The 19,677-nt window shown below is 51.3% G+C and overlaps 3 protein-coding genes across 4 annotated transcripts; 1 reads left to right on the forward strand and 2 right to left on the reverse strand.

Annotated features, from left to right (window-relative positions):
* Positions 1 to 1,356: 1,356 nt before the first annotated feature.
* Positions 1,357 to 11,273, reverse strand: PDAP1 (PDGFA associated protein 1). Its single transcript, XM_061994348.1, has 6 exons — positions 11,168 to 11,273; positions 6,789 to 6,880; positions 4,841 to 4,948; positions 4,313 to 4,434; positions 2,813 to 2,964; positions 1,357 to 2,207 (listed from the first exon to the last, which is right to left on the reverse strand). The coding sequence occupies exons 1-6, from the start codon at positions 11,178 to 11,180 to the stop codon at positions 2,149 to 2,151; spliced, it is 546 nt and encodes a 181-aa protein (XP_061850332.1). The 5' UTR covers positions 11,181 to 11,273; the 3' UTR covers positions 1,357 to 2,148.
* A 170-nt stretch (positions 11,274 to 11,443) lies between these two features.
* Positions 11,444 to 14,284, forward strand: BUD31 (BUD31 homolog). 2 transcript variants are annotated; one of them, XM_061994349.1, is made up of 5 exons: positions 11,444 to 11,581; positions 11,978 to 12,148; positions 13,189 to 13,311; positions 13,537 to 13,703; positions 14,025 to 14,284. In XM_061994349.1, the coding sequence occupies exons 2-5, from the start codon at positions 12,055 to 12,057 to the stop codon at positions 14,073 to 14,075; spliced, it is 435 nt and encodes a 144-aa protein (XP_061850333.1). In that variant the 5' UTR covers positions 11,444 to 11,581; positions 11,978 to 12,054; the 3' UTR covers positions 14,076 to 14,284. The 2 variants fall into 2 exon arrangements, with proteins under 2 accessions (XP_061850333.1, XP_061850334.1); XM_061994350.1 differs by lacking the exon at positions 11,444 to 11,581 and adding an exon at positions 11,602 to 11,730.
* Positions 14,285 to 14,949: 665 nt separating this feature from the next.
* On the reverse strand, positions 14,950 to 19,624 carry PTCD1 (pentatricopeptide repeat domain 1). Its single transcript, XM_010200107.2, has 8 exons — positions 19,193 to 19,624; positions 18,845 to 18,985; positions 18,425 to 18,643; positions 17,244 to 17,345; positions 16,157 to 16,909; positions 15,836 to 15,952; positions 15,359 to 15,541; positions 14,950 to 15,135 (listed from the first exon to the last, which is right to left on the reverse strand). Exons 1-8 carry the CDS (start codon positions 19,622 to 19,624, stop codon positions 14,950 to 14,952), a joined length of 2,133 nt encoding a protein of 710 aa, XP_010198409.2.
* Positions 19,625 to 19,677: the final 53 nt, after the last annotated feature.

Here is a 19,677-nt window from a genome sequence, read left to right on the forward strand (position 1 = left end):
AATTTTGATCAGATCACCCCCAACTTCCACCTTCCTCATCTCTCACCCGGGGCACGAGCAGCCCCAGCTCCCAGTTGGGAGGACAAAGCTGCTCCTTGGAGTGCTGAGGAGCCTCTGCAGCAGCTGCAAGAGTGGGTATGTCTCTCTGTTTCAGAGCAGGGTTTAATTCCGTGTGGCAAACAATAGGCAGGGTCACACACTTCATAGGGGGTATGAAACCATGATGAAAGGGTTGGTAATGGCTTTGGCAAAGGCAGAACCACCAGCACTGGGGCAGGCAAGATGCCCAGTCTCTCCTGCAGTGCTGCCACGTGACAAACTGGCTGTCCCTGCAGGGAAACTCCTGCATTTGTCACCAGAAGGAAAGGAACCTGTGCAGTGCTATGGGGTTACTGCTCCTGGGATCAGCCCTCAGGTTGAGCCCCCCAAAGCAGCCCTGACACCGAGCACTGCCCGGGAGGGGCTGGCACAGGGACAGTGACGCTTGGCTTCTGGTCCAGACACTAACTTGTGAGAGGTGTATTCTACTGAGAAAGGGTTTTTCCACCCATTTCTGTGTGTGCACCCCATGTGAATGGGCCTCATGGCTTTTCCCCCATCTGGGGCTCCTGCTCTGCTCCACCCCAGGCACCCACTCACAGCCTCCCATCCCCTGGCCCCAAGGACCACCCAAACCATCCGTCTGTCCCCACCACACCAGTGCTTCCCTTCCCTTCCCTTTGGAGCTGACAGCAAGGGCACATCTCCTGACACCTTGTGTAGCCCCATTATTTCCTCATCTCAAATCATGCCTCAGGACAAAAAAAGCAAAAGCTGGGGGGCACCCAGCCCTAGGGCTCAGGTCTGCACTTGAACTCCCAAATGAGGACAGCAAGCTCCTACCACACTCTGAGCAGGCAGCTGACAGCAAAGCTCTCTGACAGCCCCTCACACCCAAGTCCCTGCCCCTAGGCACAGCCAGGAGCACACAGAACACACCACGTTTATCACCCCTGCTAGTCACTCCCAAGCACTCACATCTCAGCTCCAGGGCCAAACCTCCTCAGCCTTTGGGCAGTGCTGGTGTCAGCCAAGCTCCACAGTGACCCCAGCTCATGCTGACAGGGGAGACACCTTGGGGATTGGCCTCTGATACAGTGTGACTAGGTCAGACAGCAGCCTAAGGGTCATTGTTTTCTCCGCTGTGGTAACCAGATTGTGTGCAATGTCCATTAGAGAGTGCAGGAAAAGCTTTTTACCTTCAGGCTGCATCTGCTGATGGAGCTCCAGAGGCTGGAGCTAAACCTCACACTACAAACATCAAAGCACCAGCCTGCACACTTGTGCTCATTCACACACACACACAGCCCAGGACAGTTATGATAACTTACATTTTAATCAGCCAAATATACAAGTTCTGCTGTTGTTGGTTTTCAAACTTTATCAAGTTTGGGGTATTTTTTTTCCACCTGGTTCTGATACAATTAATGTTGTGGGTTTCTTTCCTTTAAACAAAGGATGATGTGGTTAAAAACTGGCACTATCCCTAACAAGGAGAAGAAAAACAAAATAAAAATGAAGAGGAGGGAAAGGGGAGACTGGCTGCAAGAAAGGAGGGATGAAACTGGGAACAGCACTCCAGATGTCCATGAAGTCAGGCTCCCAGCTCACACTGCAACGCCCTGCAGCAAAGTGTGATGGGCAGTTTGCCCACAAGGATTCCTCAGATACACCATCCTTTGGGCTTTCACTAGCAAGTCAAAGTTCCCCACCCCATGCCACCCCCCCCACCTCGACCCCACAATCTAGTTTCTTGCAATCTAATATTTGAAGCATCTCCCCTCCCACACAGCTCCCTCCCGCCCTGCCCCGGTCTATAAGTTTTTAATCCTAAAACCAGTCAACAAAAAAACCCCATTCAGGTTTCCAAACTGTTACAGAGAATTGCTGTTCAGCACAGTTCTGCCCCAAAGACAGCAGCTGCCCCTAACCCCAAATGGATATCTGTGCCAGGATGAGGACAAACACATCGTCAGTGTCTCTTGGAGGTGAAGTGACTTCGATGCTGCAGTACACCCGACGTGGCACCTGTGGTATGCAACACGACAGAGCTCCTGGCAGGCACCAGGCACAGTTCCCTGGTGGTTCCTCCTCTTGTGTGTCCTGTGCTTACTTGTTAAGGGATAGTGACTGCAGTCTTTTACCTGCCATGGCCGCTTCGTCTTTTGCTGGGGGAGGAAAAACAACAGAGGTTTGTCATTGCACAGCAGTGGCACGTAAGGGGAAAACAATAAATCAACTCTCCCTGACAATCCCTGGTAGATCCCCTCTGGACTTAAGGGAATCAGCTCCCCTTGCATCTTCCCTTCTGTCCTTGGTGTCCACAAAGCACCCTGAGGTATAGCTTTGGCAACGGAGGCACTGAGCAGCTCTGCTGGTTGGACAGCTGGCTCACAGCCATCAGAGCTGAAGGGAACATCCAGGCAGGGGGAGAGCTGCTGATGCCTGGGGCAGTCGGGGTCCCCAGCATCCAAAAATCACATCCAGCCCAAGGAAGCTGCTAAACCTCCATGCTGGAGCAGAGCACGGTTATCAAGGGCAATCCTCTTTTCCCCCCAGCCCCATGCTGTGTTCGGAGCCCCAGAGCTTTATAAAGGAAGAGCTTCCTAAGAATGAAACAGCTGAGCCTGGTTTCAGTGAGAGGAACTGTAACAGCAACACCATGTGGGCTCAGGAGCTGAGAGGTTACTAGGTGTGATGTGGAAATCATGCCTCTTGGCAGCACAGCCATTGCTGACAGAAGTATGAGAATAGGATTAAATTACTCTCTAACCTTTTCTTTCTTCTTCTTTCTTTCTGGCAGCTTCTTCCCTTTGCTTCCGAATGATGGCTAGTCGGGCGAGGTCTGCCTTTGCTTGCTCTGTTTTGCCAGCTAGGTGCATTTTCATGTATCTTTCTTTTGCCTTTTGTTTCTCTATTTCCTCTCTGTTTGAGAAAAACACACCAGTCACCAGAGCACCCCAGCAAGCACGTGGGCCTGGGCAGAGTGGGGTAGGCGTTCTGCCTTGTAAGGATGCAAGGACAGAGACAGAAGGACTGCCTGTAGTGAACGGGGGGCCCTGTCACCACTTTTCAAGCACAGTTTATTTCTACTGCAGGGTTTGAAGAGGGGTGATGAAGGAGATTATTTCTGCCTTCATTTAGCTAAAGGACACCAACACACAGTGAGGTCAAATGAACTAGCACCAGACTGCAGAGCCCCATATGTTTTTCCCAGCCTTACCCTCCAAGTTGTGCTTCTGCTGAAGCAATCTATCCCAAATAAGCAAGCTGAAATCTTTCACTCTGAAACACTCCACTGCTAAATAAAACTACAGTGTTATACTTTGGTTCTCATCCTGTTCATCTGCTCAGCTAAAAATGTCCCGTGATGCTCAGCATGTGGGGAACTGCTACCTGTGACAAGGGCAAATTAACAGGGACCCTGGTGTGAGCTCTGAGCATGGATTTCGGTTACATCTGATTTTTTTACATAAACTTCAGGAAAGGAACAGCCTACGTACACTTCACAGCATCAAACCTCACTCTTGGTGCACCTGACTGAGCAGCCTGGCTCCAGAATGGTCACAGCTACTCCCAGAGGACAGGCAACTTGTGTCAAGTTTGTAAGGATTAAGATGTATTGAACCACAGTGAGCCCTGCTTGAGAGTTTGCTGCTCTTCAGTGTCTGCTTGAGACTGTGCTCAGTGCTAGGCCTCTACAAGGAGGACATGGAGGTGCTGGAGACTGTGTCCAGAGATAGGCACTGGTGAAGGGTCTAGAAAACAAGCCTGTTGAGGAGCAGTTGAGGGAGCTTAGGGATGTTCAGCTTGGAGAAGAGGAGGCTGAGGGCAGACATGATCACTCTCTGCAGCTATCTGAAAGGAAGTTGTAGTAAGGGTGGGGGTTGATCTCTTCTCTCCAGTAATGAATGACAGGACATGAGGAAATGGGCTCAAGTTGTACCAGGGGAGGTTTAGATTGGAGATTAGAAAGAACTTTTTCCCTGAGAGGGTTGTTGGACCCTGTCCCAGGCTGCCCAGGGAGGTGGTGGAGTCCCCATCCCTGGAGACGTTGCAAAGCCGCGTACCTGAGGTGCTGAGGGACGTGGGTTAGTGCTGGGCTTGGCAGGGTGAGGGGAGGGGTTGGACTCAATGAGCTTAAAGGTCTTTTCCAATCATAATGATTCTGTGTTTCTAAAGGGCTTCCCTGAAACACCACCAGACAGAGAGGGGAAACATCTCTGCCACCATCCTTGCTGGTGGCTCCTGCAGAGGCAGCCCAAAGACTCACCGCTCCCGCCGGGACAGCTCCTTGGGCCCATCCAGGTCCAGCTGAGTGACTTTTTTGGTTGTCTGAATGACACGGTTGGGATTCTCTATGTCTATCAACCCTTCCACTCCTTTGCGCTTTTGCTAAGGTTCAAGAACAAGAGGAAGGTTACTGAGCACTCTCACACCCAACATTGTGTTGTATCAGAGCTCATCAAATCATTGCAACACGCCCCAAAAGCAGAATTCAAGAGGTTTTTACTACCAGACAGCAAAACCATTTATAAACCAAAATGTACAGCCCCAGGCATCTTTACCTTTCTTAAAAAGTCATCTTGCCTTTCTATTTCACTTATGAAAATGCACAAGTTTTCATTCTGAGGACAAAATGCTGTCAAGTAAGGATTTTGGGGGTCCTAAAAATAGTTCTTCCATTAAAAATTTATTCCAGATAGATATCAAAGAGAACACAGAGTGGAGAGTGTGCATCTCTCCTGCCCCATGAACCTGGCTGTTGCAAATGCATGAAGTGCCCTGAGAATGACAGTACCTGATAGTCCTCATCATCTTCGTCACTCTCATCTGAATCTAAAGACTTCTTCTCCTTTTTGGGGTCCCCTGTTGCTCCTTCACCTCCTTCCTCTTGCTCTTCTTCTTCCTATAAAATCACAGGAATTTAGAGGAATTGTATGTCAATAAAAATCCCCAATCCAACAGTGACTCCTAAGTGAGATCATTTTGGAGGGATGACAGAGTTCTGGGAGTGTTTGTGTTCCCACCATGGCCCTCGCCACACCAAGGGCTGTTACAAAACGAGCTCATTCCCAATGCAGAGATGCATCACCTGCCCCAGGAGATCAGCTCTGAGCAACTCTGCCATTCTCACTGCACAAAAGGCCAGGAAAATGATTGTAAAAGAGAAAACTGGCACTTTACTGCCTCAAAATGAAAGATCTCCAGGAGACATTGTAGCCCAGATTTCCAGAGCACAGTATCTCAGGGACTGGAAACTTCACGGATGTAGCACAGAGCTGGATCCCATCCTGGATCTAGATAAAAACCTAGAGAAGGAGTAATTGAACCACTAACCAGACCAAGAAATTACTGCCTTACTAGTCAGAAGCCTAGGAAATAATTTGTAAGTCTTTAAAAGCCAAGATTTGAAGAGCAACATGGGTGTGAATAGCTTGCTTTACCAGTGCAAATAGCGACTCACAGCGACTGCCAACGGGCAGTAAGAGGAGTGTGTTAATTCTTCTTTTCTAAGCTTTCCCTAGGAAAATAGCATCAGATGTTAGCATCACTATGTGGCAAGGATCACCACAAAAAGGTACAAATCCTCCTCCAAGAGCAGCTCTCTGGTTTGCTTTGAAAGAAGACAGGGGTTTCAAGTGGCATCCTGCTTGTTCTGTTCCAGTTGCAGTCGGTATTTTTATTAACAGCTTGGAAGCAGAGAACACTCAGAAAGTGTGTGAATGACAGCACACTGGGAGGAGGAGCTGGAATCATTCTGGAAAACAGGATCAGACACAGAAATGGTTTCAGAATTTGGAAAGATGGCATGGAACACAGAAGGTGGAATCAGAAGATCCAAGACAAAGTCAGAACGTGTGGCTAAGCAGGAAACCACACAGTCATCTTGAGCCACAGCTGGTCAAACTTCAAAGAGGAGTCAAGGAGATGGCTTATAACTGCTTGAGGGAGGAATCTCCTTCCAGGAAGTGTTGATCAGTATTTGCTGTATGGGGTATGATTATCCTCCTGCAGTCAGGGCTGTGAGGCTTCAGCTGGAATAGTGTGTTGGGCTCAGGCAGCACTTTCAGAAAGCGATGGGAAAATGGCAGCGTGTGCCACAACGACCCGGGAATGCAACAGGGCAAGTGCTGCACAAGGGAGCAGTGCCTGTGGTAAGAGAGGCTGGGCAGCTAGGGAAGAGAAGGCAGCTGTCACAATGCTGTGCTGGGGCACGGAGAAATGCTCACAAAGGGACCTGTGCCAGAAAACTGTTATCTCTCCCTACGAGCCAGAGGCAAACAAGAAAATCGTGTGTACAGGAAGAAGTCAAAGGAGTTGGGTCTTTTAAAGAGAAAGAGGGCAAATAGCATGATTTCAATATACAGTAAGAGATGAAGATGTGAAGCCCTTTTCTCCACAGCCAACCTGCAGAGCATGCATTAAAACAAAAGAGCTGATGCTGGAGACCTGAGTGGTGATGAAATAAGGGAGGGAAAAGACACTGCGAGCTGTGGCTTCATCTCCTTCTCTGTCCTTTAACCTTCAAAACGCGAGCTCGATGGTCTACTTGGCCTCACTTCTGTGAGGAATCAGACTGGAGCACACCTTGCAGTCTCCCCACATGGATACACTCAGATCCTATTGTGATCCCTGGCAGAATGACCTACAACACTTGGCCAGGCTGCCATTCCTCCTGGGCTGCCGTTAAACACGCTGTGCAAGCCACTCATGACAGACAGCACGTAACGCAGGCAAAAACATACCTTTGCCTTCTGCTTTTCTGCTTGGAGCTGGGCATCAATCTCTTCAGGACTCGTGTACTGTCTGGCTCGGCCTTTGTGGCCTCCTTTTCTACCTGTACAAAAACAATAAAGTTGATGGTTTAGCGATAAGCCTCCAGAAAAGTCCGTTCCTCCTGCAGCACCCTCTCTGGATTTTCAGTGCAGAAGATAAACCAAAATAGACCCTCTGAGAGAATCTAAACAGCAACAAAACCAGGATGGGTTCGACTTGCCAGCCTTGGTGAAAAAAGGTTTTTGGGTAAGTTGTCCAGAGAATTGAGGTCACTGATGCACCGAAAGACTCTCAGAGAGGCAGCTCTTTCTGTCCCCTTGGTCTGTTCTTGGAGACAGCAGAACTGAGAGCAGCAGAGCTTTCTAAATGAAGCACAGGGCTGTCCCACAGAGAGCAAAGGCAGGATCCCTGATGCTCAGCCATTGCACAGCCAGGACACCAGTTATGGGGCAACAAGCTCCCCAGTGCCCCCTCAGCTCTCAGTGCTGCCAGCCTTCCTTGCTCAGCCATGCCCAAGCTCGCTGGTGGCCTCTCTGCTCACTTCCTTGGCTGGTAACAGGGGCTCAGTCCCACAGCCCCTCCCCGCTTCCTGGAGGAATCACAGCTGTTCCTGCAGCAGCCCAGGGCACAACCTATTCTCTGTCAGGTTCCTCTCCTTAACCCCTCCCCACACACTGAGGCTGTGCCAGGGAAAATCAGGCAGCTAATTGGCCAAAAGCTTTGGGAATTGTAATGAGAGCTGAAGAACTACTAACAGGAGCCTCCATGTTTTACTGCTCTCTGAGGAAAAACCTGAGCCGTAGGAACTGAGAAGGGGAGTCAACTCAGTGGCTGCACCGCTGGACTAAGGTCTGCTCTCACCTTCCCAATTCTCTGGATTAATGAATTGCTGAAGCCAAGAATGCTGACCAGGGAGTTCTGGCTGATGACAAACTAAACACGAGCCAGCAATGTGTCCTCATGGCCAAGAAGGCCAATGGCATTCCAGAGGGCATTAAAAAGGGTGGCCGGCAGGTGGAGGGAGGCTCTCCTCACGTTCTGCTCTGCCATGGTGAGGCCTCATCTGGAGAACTGTGTCCAGTTCTGGGCTCCCCAGCTCAACAGGGACAGGGAAGTGATGGAGAGAGTCCAGTGCAGGGCCATCAAGAGGATGTGGGGGCTGGAGCATCTTTCTTATGAAGAAAGGCTGTGGGACCTGGGGCTGTTTAGTCTGGAGAAGACCGAGGTGGGAACCTCATTAACACAAGTACCTAAAGGGTCAGGAGGATGGGGTGAGACTTTTTTTCTGTAGTGTCCAGTGACAAGACAAGGGCTAATGGAAAGAGGCTGGAGCACAAAAAGTTCCACTTAAACACAAGGAAAAACTTCTTTGCTGTTGAGGTGAGGGAGCCCTGGCACAGGCTGCCCAGGCAGGGTGTGGGGTCTCCTGCTCTGGAGGTTTCCAAACCTGCCTGGACACATTCCTGTGCCCCCTGACGGAGGGAAACCTGCTTTAGCAGGAGGTTGGGCTGGGTGATCTCTAGAGGTCCCTGTCATTCCATGATTCCTGTGAATGACTACTCCTTTTGTGTTCTTACAGCACAAAGAGCTGCTGGGAAGCAGGTTGAATAGAGTCAGTCTCTAGGCATGAGCTTAGCAGCACAAGGTACAGCAGGTGTGTGGGACCTGCAACAAGCCAACAGCACAGGCAAGGGAGCTCCTGGCTCCTGTGGGAGCCCATCATGTCCGAGGGAAGGAGCAGGAATCCTCATGGTCTCTCTCACCCTCCTGCTCCACCTGCTGAGACTGGAGACCTTATGGAGGCAGGGAGGGCTTAGAGCACACAGAAGAGGTCTCACCACTGCACCTTCAGGTCACATCCTCTGCACTACAACGTTTTCTGACAGTCCTCCTGCCTCAGCAGAGATAAACTCTCACATGTTTTAGCTCAGTAAAAGCTGAGCTGTGGAATAAACAATCTCCAAACCCCACTGTGAAGCCTTGCAGAGACTCTGGAGATGTTTGTCTCAGGTGAAATGGGGAAGTGCAGAGACCAGATTCTCCCCTCTGAGCTCTGGACACTCAAACCACAAGCACAATCAACAGCTTTGCTGCTCCTCGAGATGTGTGTTTGCTGTTTATCTGTTCCCAACCATCCCACGTAGCATTGCTGACCCCCTCTGGGCAGGAGAGTGCTCCAGCCCAGGAGACATTACCTCACTGCCCAGTGAATGACATCGCTCCACATGGACCAACATTATTATCTTTAACACACTTAACACCAAGAAAACCTAAAGAAACCACAACATCCCTGTGCTGTGAGCTTGGCCAAGGGCAGGCAGCCTTTGTTCAGCTGAGCTCACAACTGACTAACAGAAAAGCCTCAGGATTGCAAATAAACAACAGTAATAGGGACAGGAAAGCAAATCAACAGGAATTATCTTACATTAAATGCTGAGAAAGAAGCAAAAGGAAGAGTGGATCAGTCTCACTGATAGCTGAGCTTGTGCAGAGGAGTCAGGACTCTCTGAGGGGAGCAGCTGAAGGGACTGTGTGTGAGGAGCTCAGCACGAGGCAGGGCCAAGGCTCTGCTCCTCGCAGGGAAACCTAACTGCACCTCACACGGGCAGAGTGCTGGCCCTGCCACTGGCCCACCACACCACGCTGCACTGCCCACCTCAGCTCCCTGCCTCAGCTTCCCTGGCTGGAAAACCAAGGTACTGATTCTTCCTCTCCTTTGTGAAGCACTTTTAAAATAGAATCACCTGCAGATTCCCCCTGCAGTACAGAGCACTGGTGCCCACAGCAGCCATCCTCAAATATGTTTCTCTGCAGCTTTAATCAGCGTAATTAAGGAATTTAAACCAAGTGAATGGAAGGATATTGCAGGATCACTTCTGTTTTAAATCAAAGTATCCAAAGAAATGAACAAAATAATCAGAAATAAACCTTTATCAAAATGTACTGCTGGCTGCTTAACCTCTGCCCCTGTTTTATATCAAATAGTGTGAGAGAAAATCCACTCTGCTGCTGCTGACAATAACAGTAACTCCCACTCACTGGGGGTCAGGTGAGCAAAGATCTCACCTTTTCCAAGAAGGAAAGTGTTCAAAACAAACATTTAGAACAGCACAATGAAATACAGAGCAGGAAACCATGAGTTACAGGGCAGGTAAATAGAGCAGACAGGGTTACAACCCACCACAGTGCCCTGCCTTCATCCTTCAGCCCTGTCTACTGACATTCTGCAAACGGACACAAAGTAAAGAAAATGCTGAACTGGGAAGGAGATTTGATACTACAGCTTGGGAAGCGCTGATGAAATAAACTGGAGCAAACTCCAAAGCAGATGACTGAGGAGGGCTGGTTTACGTTGGTGTGTATGACTGGGGTTTCACAGACGCTCGGCAACGAGAGCCAATTATGCAGATGGTGCATCTGGAGAAGGTTCTGGGTGGATCCAGCTCAGCCCTGACAGTCTGTCAGTCTCTCATTACTTCTCCTTAATCACACCAGCAAGTCGGTACCCGCTCCTTAACACTCAAACGCGGAGCTGCCGCGGCCACATGAAAGGAGCCACGTTCAGAGCCTCTGAACTGCAGCCCACCTCTGCATGCCCCCCCGTGCTGGCCCCTGCCACCCTCGGGACCCCCTGCCCTGCCGCTCCGATGCCCCGGCCCCAGCCCCCATTGAGCCACGGGGACAAGAAGGCCTCCAGGCACCACACTCCACCCGTGCTCCCCCAGTATAACCGGTGTAAACGACGCCCATGTGCCCCAGACTCTGTACGGGGAGCACCGGCTGCATCTCCCAGCCCAGGGGGGAGCGCATGGGGCCCAGCACGCTCCCGGCCCCACGGGGGAACCCAGCACCCCGCGTCTCAGGCACTCCCTGGGGCTGCTGCGAACCCACAGCACGTGCTAGGAGGACACAGAATAGGAGCCGCAGGTCTGAGAGAAGCGTGGAGAATCTGCTATCTCTTCAGGGAGGAGGGGAGCGGATGAGGAGCGAGGCTCCTCACGAAGCCCTCCAGAAGACCGACCCTCCCCTCGAAGCCTCCCACGGCCGGAGGGCGCGTGCGGCAAAAGGGCCCCATCGGAACCTTTCGCGGCCGAGAATGAGGAGACTCCTCCCGCCAAGCTCCCCATGGCCGGGCAGCGAGACCTCCCTCAGACCCCAGGGCGGGGAAGGAGCCCTGTCTGCCCCCTCAGCCGCTCCGCAGCCGCGACGCAGAGAGAGGACGGGCCCTGCCCGCCCCCCGCGAGCCTGCACAGCCGCGGCTTCCCCCCATGCCCCCTCTCTCCTGCCGGGACCTGAGGGGCCCGCACTCCTCCCCCCGCTCCGCGTCCCGTCTCGGCGCGTCCCGCACCTCCTTTCGGCATCGCGGCGGCGATGGCGGCTGCGGCAGCTGCAGCGAGCCCCCCCGGCCCCGACCGCCGACCCGGAAGCGGAAACCGCCCCACCCCCGCGCGCGGCGCGGCGCGCGGCCCCCAGGAGCCCGCCCCAGTCACCGCCGCACGCGCGAGGCCCCCGCCGCGGGGCTGTCCTCGGCGCCGCCGCCCCGCCGGCTCGCTCCTGCGGCAGCAGGAGCGGGGGCCGCTGCTCCTTCCCGGTGAGCCCCGCTCCGCACCCTGCCCCGGCCGAGGCGGCGGCGCGCACGGCGGGGAGTTTCCCTTCAGGCACTGCGGTGGACGCCGCAGAGCAGGCGGGGCCAGCGGCGGCCCTGGCGCGAGAGGCCCCGCGGTGACGGTACCGGCGGCGCGCGAGCCGCGGCCTGCGGGAGGTGAGGGGCGCGGCGGCCCGGGGCCCCTCCCTGCCCCGCCAGCACGGCCCTGCACGGCCCCGCCGCTGCGGTGGGGCTGGCGGAGCGGGGCGGGCCCGGCGGCCTCGGACGGGTTTTCAGCAGCAGCTGACGGGAGTTGTTGCTTCAGGGTAGCCCGGGGAGAGGGGGGAAGGGACGGCTGCTGTTTTGTTTTGCTGAGGAGGAAAACCCGATTTACTGTGGTGGGGCGAATGCTGGGTCTCCAGGGCAGCGCTGGGTGACGTTTTATCTGCCTCGCGAGCCCGATAAAGCTCATTTTTATCCTCGAAGTTCAAAATGCCAAAGGGCACACAAATCTTGGGACAAATGTTTGTACCAACTGCTTTTCTTTCGTTATTTTTTTCCGGTGATCCTCAGGACTTTGAAGCAGCCACACGTTTGAGTGCAGGCAAACCCTTGTTGCCTCACCCTTCACCTTCTTCCTTGCTGAGGAAATGCCCAAAGTGAAGAGGAGCAGGAAGCCTCCCCCAGATGGCTGGGAGCTGATCGAGCCAACCTTGGATGAGCTGGATCAGAAGATGAGAGAAGGTAAGCAGCAGAGATGAGCGTTGTTATCCCCAAAACAAGCTAATTCTGACGTGCTTTGTGAAGTACAGCACCATCTGGAATCCTGTGTCCATTTCTGGGCTCCTCAGCTCAGGAGAGACAGGGAAGTGCTGGAGAGTCCAGCACAGGGCCATCAAGATGATCAGGGGACTGGAACATCTTCCTTATGAGGAAAGGCTGCAGGAACTGGGGCTGTTTAGTCTGGAGGAGACTGAGGGGGGAATCTCATTAATATTTAAAAATATATAAATGGTGGATGTCAGGAGGTTGGGGCATCCCTTCTTTCTTTTATATCTATCAACGGGACAAGGGGTAATGGGATGAAGCTGGAACACAAAAAGTTCCATTTAAATATAAGAAAAAACTATTTTACTGTTGAGTTCAGGGAGCCCTGGCACAGGCTGCCCAGGGAGGGTGTGGAGTCTCCTTCTCTGGAGGTCTTCAAAACCCACCTGGACATGTTCCTGTGTGACCTGATCTAGGTGGGCCTGCTTTGGCAGGGGGGTTGGACTGGATGATCTTGAAAGGTCCCTCCCAACCTCCACCATTCTATGAATACAGAGTGACCTTTTTGATATCTGTGCCTCACAGGGATGCTTCAGACTGGGCCAGTGCTGCTTGCTTTTTTTCTGTAAGAGTATAGCAGTTACAGAGCACAGAGGTTTTATGTACAGTTGTTTTAGGGCACATCAGGTCCAAGCCCTGGCTGAAGGTCTCTAGGGTATGTGGAGGGACTGGTAGTACTTGTCCATGCTGTTGCTGTGGTCTGGTGAGGCAGAGCAGCCCTGAAGTTACCCACCATCCCAATGTGATTCATCCCCACTGTCATTCTGGGTTTATTTCATAAAGGAGCTGTTCTGAGTCAGGTCCCTGTTGTTTGAATCTTCTCCCATTAAGCTCAGTCTTATCTCTGTAATGTATGATAGTTATGAACATGCAACGGCTTATTGCAGAGTGGGTAAGGAAACAAGTTGGCTGCTTAAAAGGGTCATCTGAAACCTGGTGTTTGTGTTCCCTCCCAGCGGAGACTGAGCCTCATGAAGGGAAGAGGAAAGTGGAATCCCTTTGGCCTATCTTCAGGATTCATCACCAGAAAACACGTTACATCTTTGATCTCTTCTATAAAAGAAAAGCCATCAGCAGAGGTGAGAAAGGGAAAGACTTTACCTGGGGCAGGAGAAGACAGAATGTCTGCCTGCAGCTGCACCTGAACAGGGGCATTCGGAAGGAGCGGGTTTTGGGGTGGGAAGATGGAGGGAAGGCTGGCAGCTGCCTGGCTTTCACTGCTAGTTACTGCAGCTAGTAATTCCTGATAGCAAGTCTAATGCGTCCTGAGGGCTCCTTGCAATGGTGTGTCTGCACCTCTCCAGAGCTCTACGAGTACTGCATCAAGGAAGGATACGCTGACAAAAACCTGATTGCGAAGTGGAAGAAACAGGGTTATGAGAACCTCTGCTGCCTGCGGTGTATCCAGACACGGGACACCAACTTTGGAACCAACTGCATCTGCAGGGTCCCCAAAAGCAAGCTGGAAGTGGTAAGAGGTTTCAGCTTTTCTACTTGTCTGTACCTGGTCTAACTTCTCTCACATCAGGGACAGCAGAGGATGTAATGCTGTTCTTCCTGGTACTTCCTTCTAGTTGTAACGTTTTCTGTCTTTGCTGGTAGAGCTGGTATCAAGTTGGTTCTAAAGTTACCATCAGCTCTGGCATGCAATTGTTTAAGTCAGAGTATGGAAACAACAGAGAACTGTGACAGTTCTCCCATACCAACATGTTCTCTGCTCCAAGGCCTGAGCCTGCTGGTCTGTCTGCTCACAGAGCTTGGCTGAAATACCCTCCTCCCGTTTCTCTTCCAGGGGAGAATCATTGAATGCACTCACTGCGGATGCAGAGGCTGTTCTGGGTGAAGCCTTTAGCTGTAAGACCGCTTTTTGAACTCTTAAGGAATATCATCCTACATCACGGACTATTAATTGCAGTTACAGCCACTTCCTGTGTGATTGGATATTTCTCTATTACAATTGAAGCAGCATCTGGATCATATATACGATGGTGGTGTGTGGGAGTAGGTTTTTGTATAGCTATTTCTGTTAAAATAAAGTCTGCCCTCCCCTGAGAGTGGTGTGATCTTCTTGGTGAAACACCTCTGTGCCTCTCTTCTCCTTTTGGATAGGGTTTGGGTGGTTGGTTGGTTTGAAGGTTGCTCTGCCTCCTGTGAGATGTTCTAAATGGGGGCTGGTTTTTAACCAGCTCTTAGCCTTTTTTCTTAACTGACTGTCTGAACTTAAAGGAAAGGAAGTAACACAGTTCTCAAATGTCCAGCCTGATTCAAGCTGATCAACAACATGATGTTGTCTGAGGGAAGTTAAATTTCCCTGGAATTCCCAGCTAAGGTTTGTAACCTGGAGGTTACAGATCCATTCAGGAATGCTGGCAATCTGGAGAGACTTAGAGCTCACATGTTATGTGCCCAGATCCAGAATGCAGGAAAGAGACAAAACTAGCATTGAGCTAAACCACGGTCAAGTTAGATTCTTCTTCTCCCTTATTTAGCCCAGGGTTTGGTGAAGTACAGCCTATCTACTCCTCTGCAGTTGAAGGAAATTACCTCGAAAATCTATTTGCTTGTCCTTAACACAAAGGACAAGTATTTTATTATGTAGCTACCACAGGAACTTGGGTGCATGGAAATAACAGAGCAGCTTTACTAAATAAGACAATTCAAGGGAGCAAGTTGCAAGTTCTGCAGCGGAAGGAAGATGCATAACTCTGGCCTCCTGCTCACTGCGCCTTCTGCCCTGGCTGCTCCTGCACAGCCTCTGCCTCAGAGTCACCTACTTCATGTTTTGCTGTTCTGTACTTTGCCCAGGGGTGGGGAGTCTCCTCTCCTGCCATTATTTTTAACCACCGATAGTAGTACCCACGGAAGCCATCGATTTTCTCCAGGTAGGGGTTCTTTTCCTTATACTGCAAACAGAAAGCCAACAAAATGAGTTTCTATTAGAAGAGAGCTCACATCAATACCAGCTTTCAACCGCTACAAGCAGCTACTCAAGAAACAGCTGTCAAGTAACTGTCAGACAGATCAGACAAACCCAAAGGAAAAAGACTTGGCAGACATCTATGTTTTCCCTCCCTTAGTGGTGTCCTTCATGATGCCTTCACCCTGTGACTGGCCATGGCTACTTACCCTGTCAAATTTCGGAGGGTACTGTGCTGCGAACTCCAGCTGCCGGATGATGACTTCATTGGGAGGCACTTGGTTGTTCCTCATGTCTCGCAGGATCTCAGTCAGATAACTGTAATTCAGCTTCTTCACAGCAGCATCAATGAGGGTGCTGTAGATGTACTTGTTGGGAGTCACTCCAGATCTCTGGAAACAACAAATGCTAACAGTTAAACTCATTTATCTGCTGACTGGTGTGAGAAGGTGCACAGGTGGCTTTTACATGAGAAACACATCTCTAACATTCAGGACCTGCATAGCAGCTTCTACAGTGCCAGCGATCCCCCTTCCCATGAGCCCTCTCCTGTCTCAGTACAGGTATGGGACAGACCACATGAGCTGAACACCACCACTCACCACAAAAACCTCAGCAGGTTGTTTTAGAAGCACTTCACCTCTTCCTACAGCTCAAACCCCAAGCACCAGAGGGGTTTTGATTACCTTCAAATCCGAGAGTAACTGCAGTCCATCCTTCTCTTGGTGGCAAGCGATTGCCAAGTGACAGAAGGTCTGGTGGTTAGGCGAGAGTCCCCTCTTCACGAGGGTGGGCAGCACACTCTGCAAGATAGAACTGTTGACATCAGTTTCCACAACAGAATTCATAACCACACAGAAATTAACCTGAGTGCTGGTTTGCGGGAAACAGCACAAGATCCCGTGTTTCTACTGTGGCCAGAGAAAAGTCTTCCAGCAAAACACAGCTAAAAGGGAAGGCCCGAGGCAAGGAAATTGTGACCGGGTTGGATCTGAGGTTTTTCTCACCTTGGCTCCTTCCAGGTCTCCCTGTTTACTTCTCTTCCTTATTAAAGTGTTAAAGAAGTTCACATCTACTTTCACTTTATGCTCATCCAGGAGTGCCAGTAAAGAGGACTCTGAGGGGCTTCCGGGTTCCACCAGCTCAGCCAGTAATGTAAATGTTTTAATGGTGGGTTCTGCATTGTCCTCTTTCATTTTATTCAAGAAGCCCTCCATGTCCCCCATCAAAGCCAGTCGATCAGATGGTGTAGCTACTGTTCCCAAGGAAACTACGCCAGCACCAGGCACCCTGGAATCCAGCAAATTGGGCAGCTGGCAGAAATGTGGCTTCTGGCTTAGGTGTGCTTGCTCCTGCTCCATCTTCTGGCCTTTCTTCAGCAATTCTGGAGTTGTGCTGTGAGCTATGCTGGGGCTGTTGAGAGCTGGTTTTGTTTCAGCCTGAGTCACATCTTTGTTTTGTTTCCCGATCAGTTCTTCAGGCTGCACGGAACTCTCATGAAATAATTGCTTTTCCAGGGCTTCCACATCCAGCTGGATAGCAGCTGCACTCTCTGCTCCCTTCTTCCTCTGAGTTTTCACCTTTTCCTGCTGCTTCCCAGGTGCCAGCCTTAGCTGGGGCGAGTTCTCACCGGTGGCTCTAAGCAGGAGTTCAGAAGCCACCACAGGATCACCTATTCCGCAGTCCTTGGCAGCACGCAGCATCAGATTGTAGCTGTAGCTGTTAGCCTTGATTCCAAGTTTAGTCATTTGTTTCCAAACCTGAGGAGGGGAAGATGAACAGCAGAAGTACACAGTATTAAACCAACGGTCACCTGCTTGCAGAAAGGGCGCGCGTTTACGGCGTGAGCGGGTGAGATGCCACTGAACAGGGAACAGCCACCTCGAGCTAGCACAGTCCTGTCAGATCAACCCAGGGGCATTACCAGTGTACCAGACATCCTGAGGGAAGTCTCGTTTACAGAACTTGTCCCAGGAGGAGCTGAACTCCTTCTGTTTCATCAGCTCTGAGCAACCTGCTGCTTTCCCCATGTTCAAGTGAGGAGTTACAATACAGAAGCACATTCTTCTCCCCACTGAGAATATGAAGACAAACCTGTAAGGCGTATCGGAAGCCATTTTCCTTGTCCTTGATGCAGCTCATGAGAAGGAAGCTGAAGGTCTCAGCTGTGGGAACATGCCCCTTGTGCACAATTTCCTAAAAGAGCAAAGAGAGCACTAAACTTTCCAGTTATTTAAACAAGTCTGTTGTAACTGGCTGTGAAGCTCAAATACTGCTGAGCAGCACCAAAGCACAGGGTAAACTCCCAGCGCTGGGAGCAGACTGATCACACTAGGAGAAAAGGGAGCCCAGACTAGCCCTTCTGAAAAAGGCTGCTGTAAGAGCTTTAAAAGGAGCTAGGTATCAATATCTAGGTCTTCAAAATAAGAAATGGAGACAAAGAGAGTAGCTGCAAACTGCACAAAAATGTTGGTAAGTTTTTGACATGCCTGATTACAGTTTTAAAGCCAACTTCTGCAGCTGTCCCCTTTTACAAACTTAAGCTCAATGTTTGGTATGTACCAAGACAGATCCATTGTATGACATCAAAGAACAATGAAATATGAACAGTGATCTGCAGTTACCTCTGCTGGAAATCATAGAATAGTAGGGGTTGGAAGGGATCTCTAGAGATCATCCAGTCCAACCCCCTGCTAAAGCAGGTTCCCCTCTATCATGGAGCACAGGAACGTGTCCAGGTGGGTTTGGAAACCTCCAGAGAAGGAGCCTCCACACTCTCCCTGGGGAGCCTGTGCCAGGGCTCCCTCACCTCAACACCAAATAAATTTTTTCTTGTTTTTAAGGGGAACTTCTTGTGTTCCAGCTTGTGCCTGTTGCCCTTTGTCCTGACAATGGGTGCTATAGAAAAAAGTGTCGCCCCATTGTCCTGACATCCATCCTTTAGGTGGATAAGTGTTAATGCGGTCCCCCCTTAGTCTTCTCCAGACTTAATAGCCCCAGTTCTCACAGCCTTTCCTCATAAGAAAGATGCTCCAGTCCCCTGATCATCTTGGTGGCCCTGCGTTGGACTCTCTCCCGAAGTCCTCTGTCCCTCTTGAGCTGTGGAACTCAGAACTGAACACGAGACTCCAGATGAGGCCTCACCAGAGCGACATAGAGGGCAAGGAGAACCTCCTCCTTTTTTAAATGAGCCTAAGAGTCTGTGCAATACGGCAGCTTCCAGGAGCTTCAACCAGAGTGGACTACGCCTAACACGAGCAAAGTCGTGCCTTTACCTTCAGCACATCACAGCACATCCTGAGGTCAGAGCAGAGAGCACAGGCCTTCAGCAGCGCGTGGTACGTCAGTAGGTTCAGCTCCTTGTTTTTGCTCTTGAGCTGCTGCCGCAGGTGCAGGGCACTCTGCAGCCCCGAGTCCTTCCACGGCGACTCCGCACAGGAGTTGAACAGGGCTGTGTATGTGGCCTCTGAGGGAGTCAGGCCTCGCTTTTTCATCTAAGGGAAGAGAAGAAGAATTAGAACTGGCTTTTTAGGAAAAGACTTGCAGAATTTCATTGCTTGGTTTTAAAACGTTTCAGTTAAAAAGATGCCAACACTACTTCAAAGGTATTTTGGAAAGAAAGAAACATGACCAAACGCTTGGCATGGTTTTAGCTTAAATAAGGTAACGAAAGTTTGAGAGAGAAGTTAACGTACATCATTGTAGAGCCTGAATGCCTTTTTCAGGTAGCCAACCCTGCCGCAGCCGCCGATTAGAACAGTGTAGTTGTATTCTTCTGGCTGCACGCGCTCTTCCTTCAACATCTGCACCTCAAACAGCTCCAGGGCCTCTGCCAGCTACAGGGAAGAGGAAAAGCCATGATGAGGCAGCAGCAAGAGAATCAGTGGCAGTGGATATTAACACACGCAGCTATGGCTGAAGTCCTCACACAAACCCTTATTTTACTTCTTCTTGTAAACGTACTAAGTAAGCACAGGCAGAACAGAGCTGCACCTCTCGTGGAGGCCACTGCAAAGCAGGCAAGGGAAGAGCTGGGCGCAAACCTTGTCGTCCCTGATGAGCGCTTTGCATTTTAAGAAGTACCAGTACGGGGTGTTCTTAGGGCCGCGGCGCGGTTTTCTTTCCGGTTCTTCCTCTCCCTCTTCTCGCAGCTTCAAATCCCGAAAGCGCGGTGTGGCTTTGTGATAATATTTTCGAGAGGAAAATTTATTAGACAGTGTCCCGAACTCTATGCCTTCATCATCATCCTCCTCCTCCTCCTTATCCTTCTCGGCGCAGCTGCCAGCGCCACTCTCCCTCGGGTCGGTACCGGGCAGCGTGCCGGGCGCCCGTGAGGAGCAGAGCGGCCTCCGGCTCGGCAGCCGCTCCGGGCGCGGCGCGGGGACTGGCCGCCGCTCCCGCGGCAGAAGGGAGGAGGCGCAGCGGCACGGCGCGGCGAAGAGCCACAGCGGGGCGAGGAGGCGCGCGGCCCTCATGCCGCGGGCGCGGGCGGCGGGGCGGGGCGGGGCCGGGGCGGTGCGGAGCCGGG

This window comes from Colius striatus, chromosome 3 (assembly GCF_028858725.1).
Source record: "Colius striatus isolate bColStr4 chromosome 3, bColStr4.1.hap1, whole genome shotgun sequence".
NCBI lineage: Eukaryota > Metazoa > Chordata > Aves > Coliiformes > Coliidae > Colius > Colius striatus.

Excerpts from the sequence above, each read along its gene's own strand:
- PDAP1 (XM_061994348.1), bottom strand. Across the intron at positions 2,965-4,312 it reads GAGCTGTCCCGGCGGGAGCG|AGAGGAAATAGAGAAACAAA; the intron begins GTGAGTCTTTGG and ends TTTCTCAAACAG. Across the intron at positions 2,208-2,812 it reads GAAAGAAGAAGAAAGAAAAG|CAAAAGACGAAGCGGCCATG; the intron begins GTTAGAGAGTAA and ends TTCCTCCCCCAG.
- BUD31 (XM_061994349.1), top strand. The coding sequence starts at position 12,055 with ATGCCCAAAGTGAAGAGGAGCAGGAAGCCTCCCCCAGATGGCTGGGAG. Across the intron at positions 12,149-13,188 it reads GGATCAGAAGATGAGAGAAG|CGGAGACTGAGCCTCATGAA; the intron begins GTAAGCAGCAGA and ends GTTCCCTCCCAG. Across the intron at positions 13,312-13,536 it reads AAGAAAAGCCATCAGCAGAG|AGCTCTACGAGTACTGCATC; the intron begins GTGAGAAAGGGA and ends GCACCTCTCCAG.
- PTCD1 (XM_010200107.2), bottom strand. The coding sequence starts at position 19,624 with ATGAGGGCCGCGCGCCTCCTCGCCCCGCTGTGGCTCTTCGCCGCGCCG. Across the intron at positions 17,346-18,424 it reads TGTGCTGTGATGTGCTGAAG|GAAATTGTGCACAAGGGGCA; the intron begins GTAAAGGCACGA and ends TTGCTCTTTTAG. Across the intron at positions 15,136-15,358 it reads ACCCTCCGAAATTTGACAGG|TATAAGGAAAAGAACCCCTA; the intron begins GTAAGTAGCCAT and ends TTCTGTTTGCAG.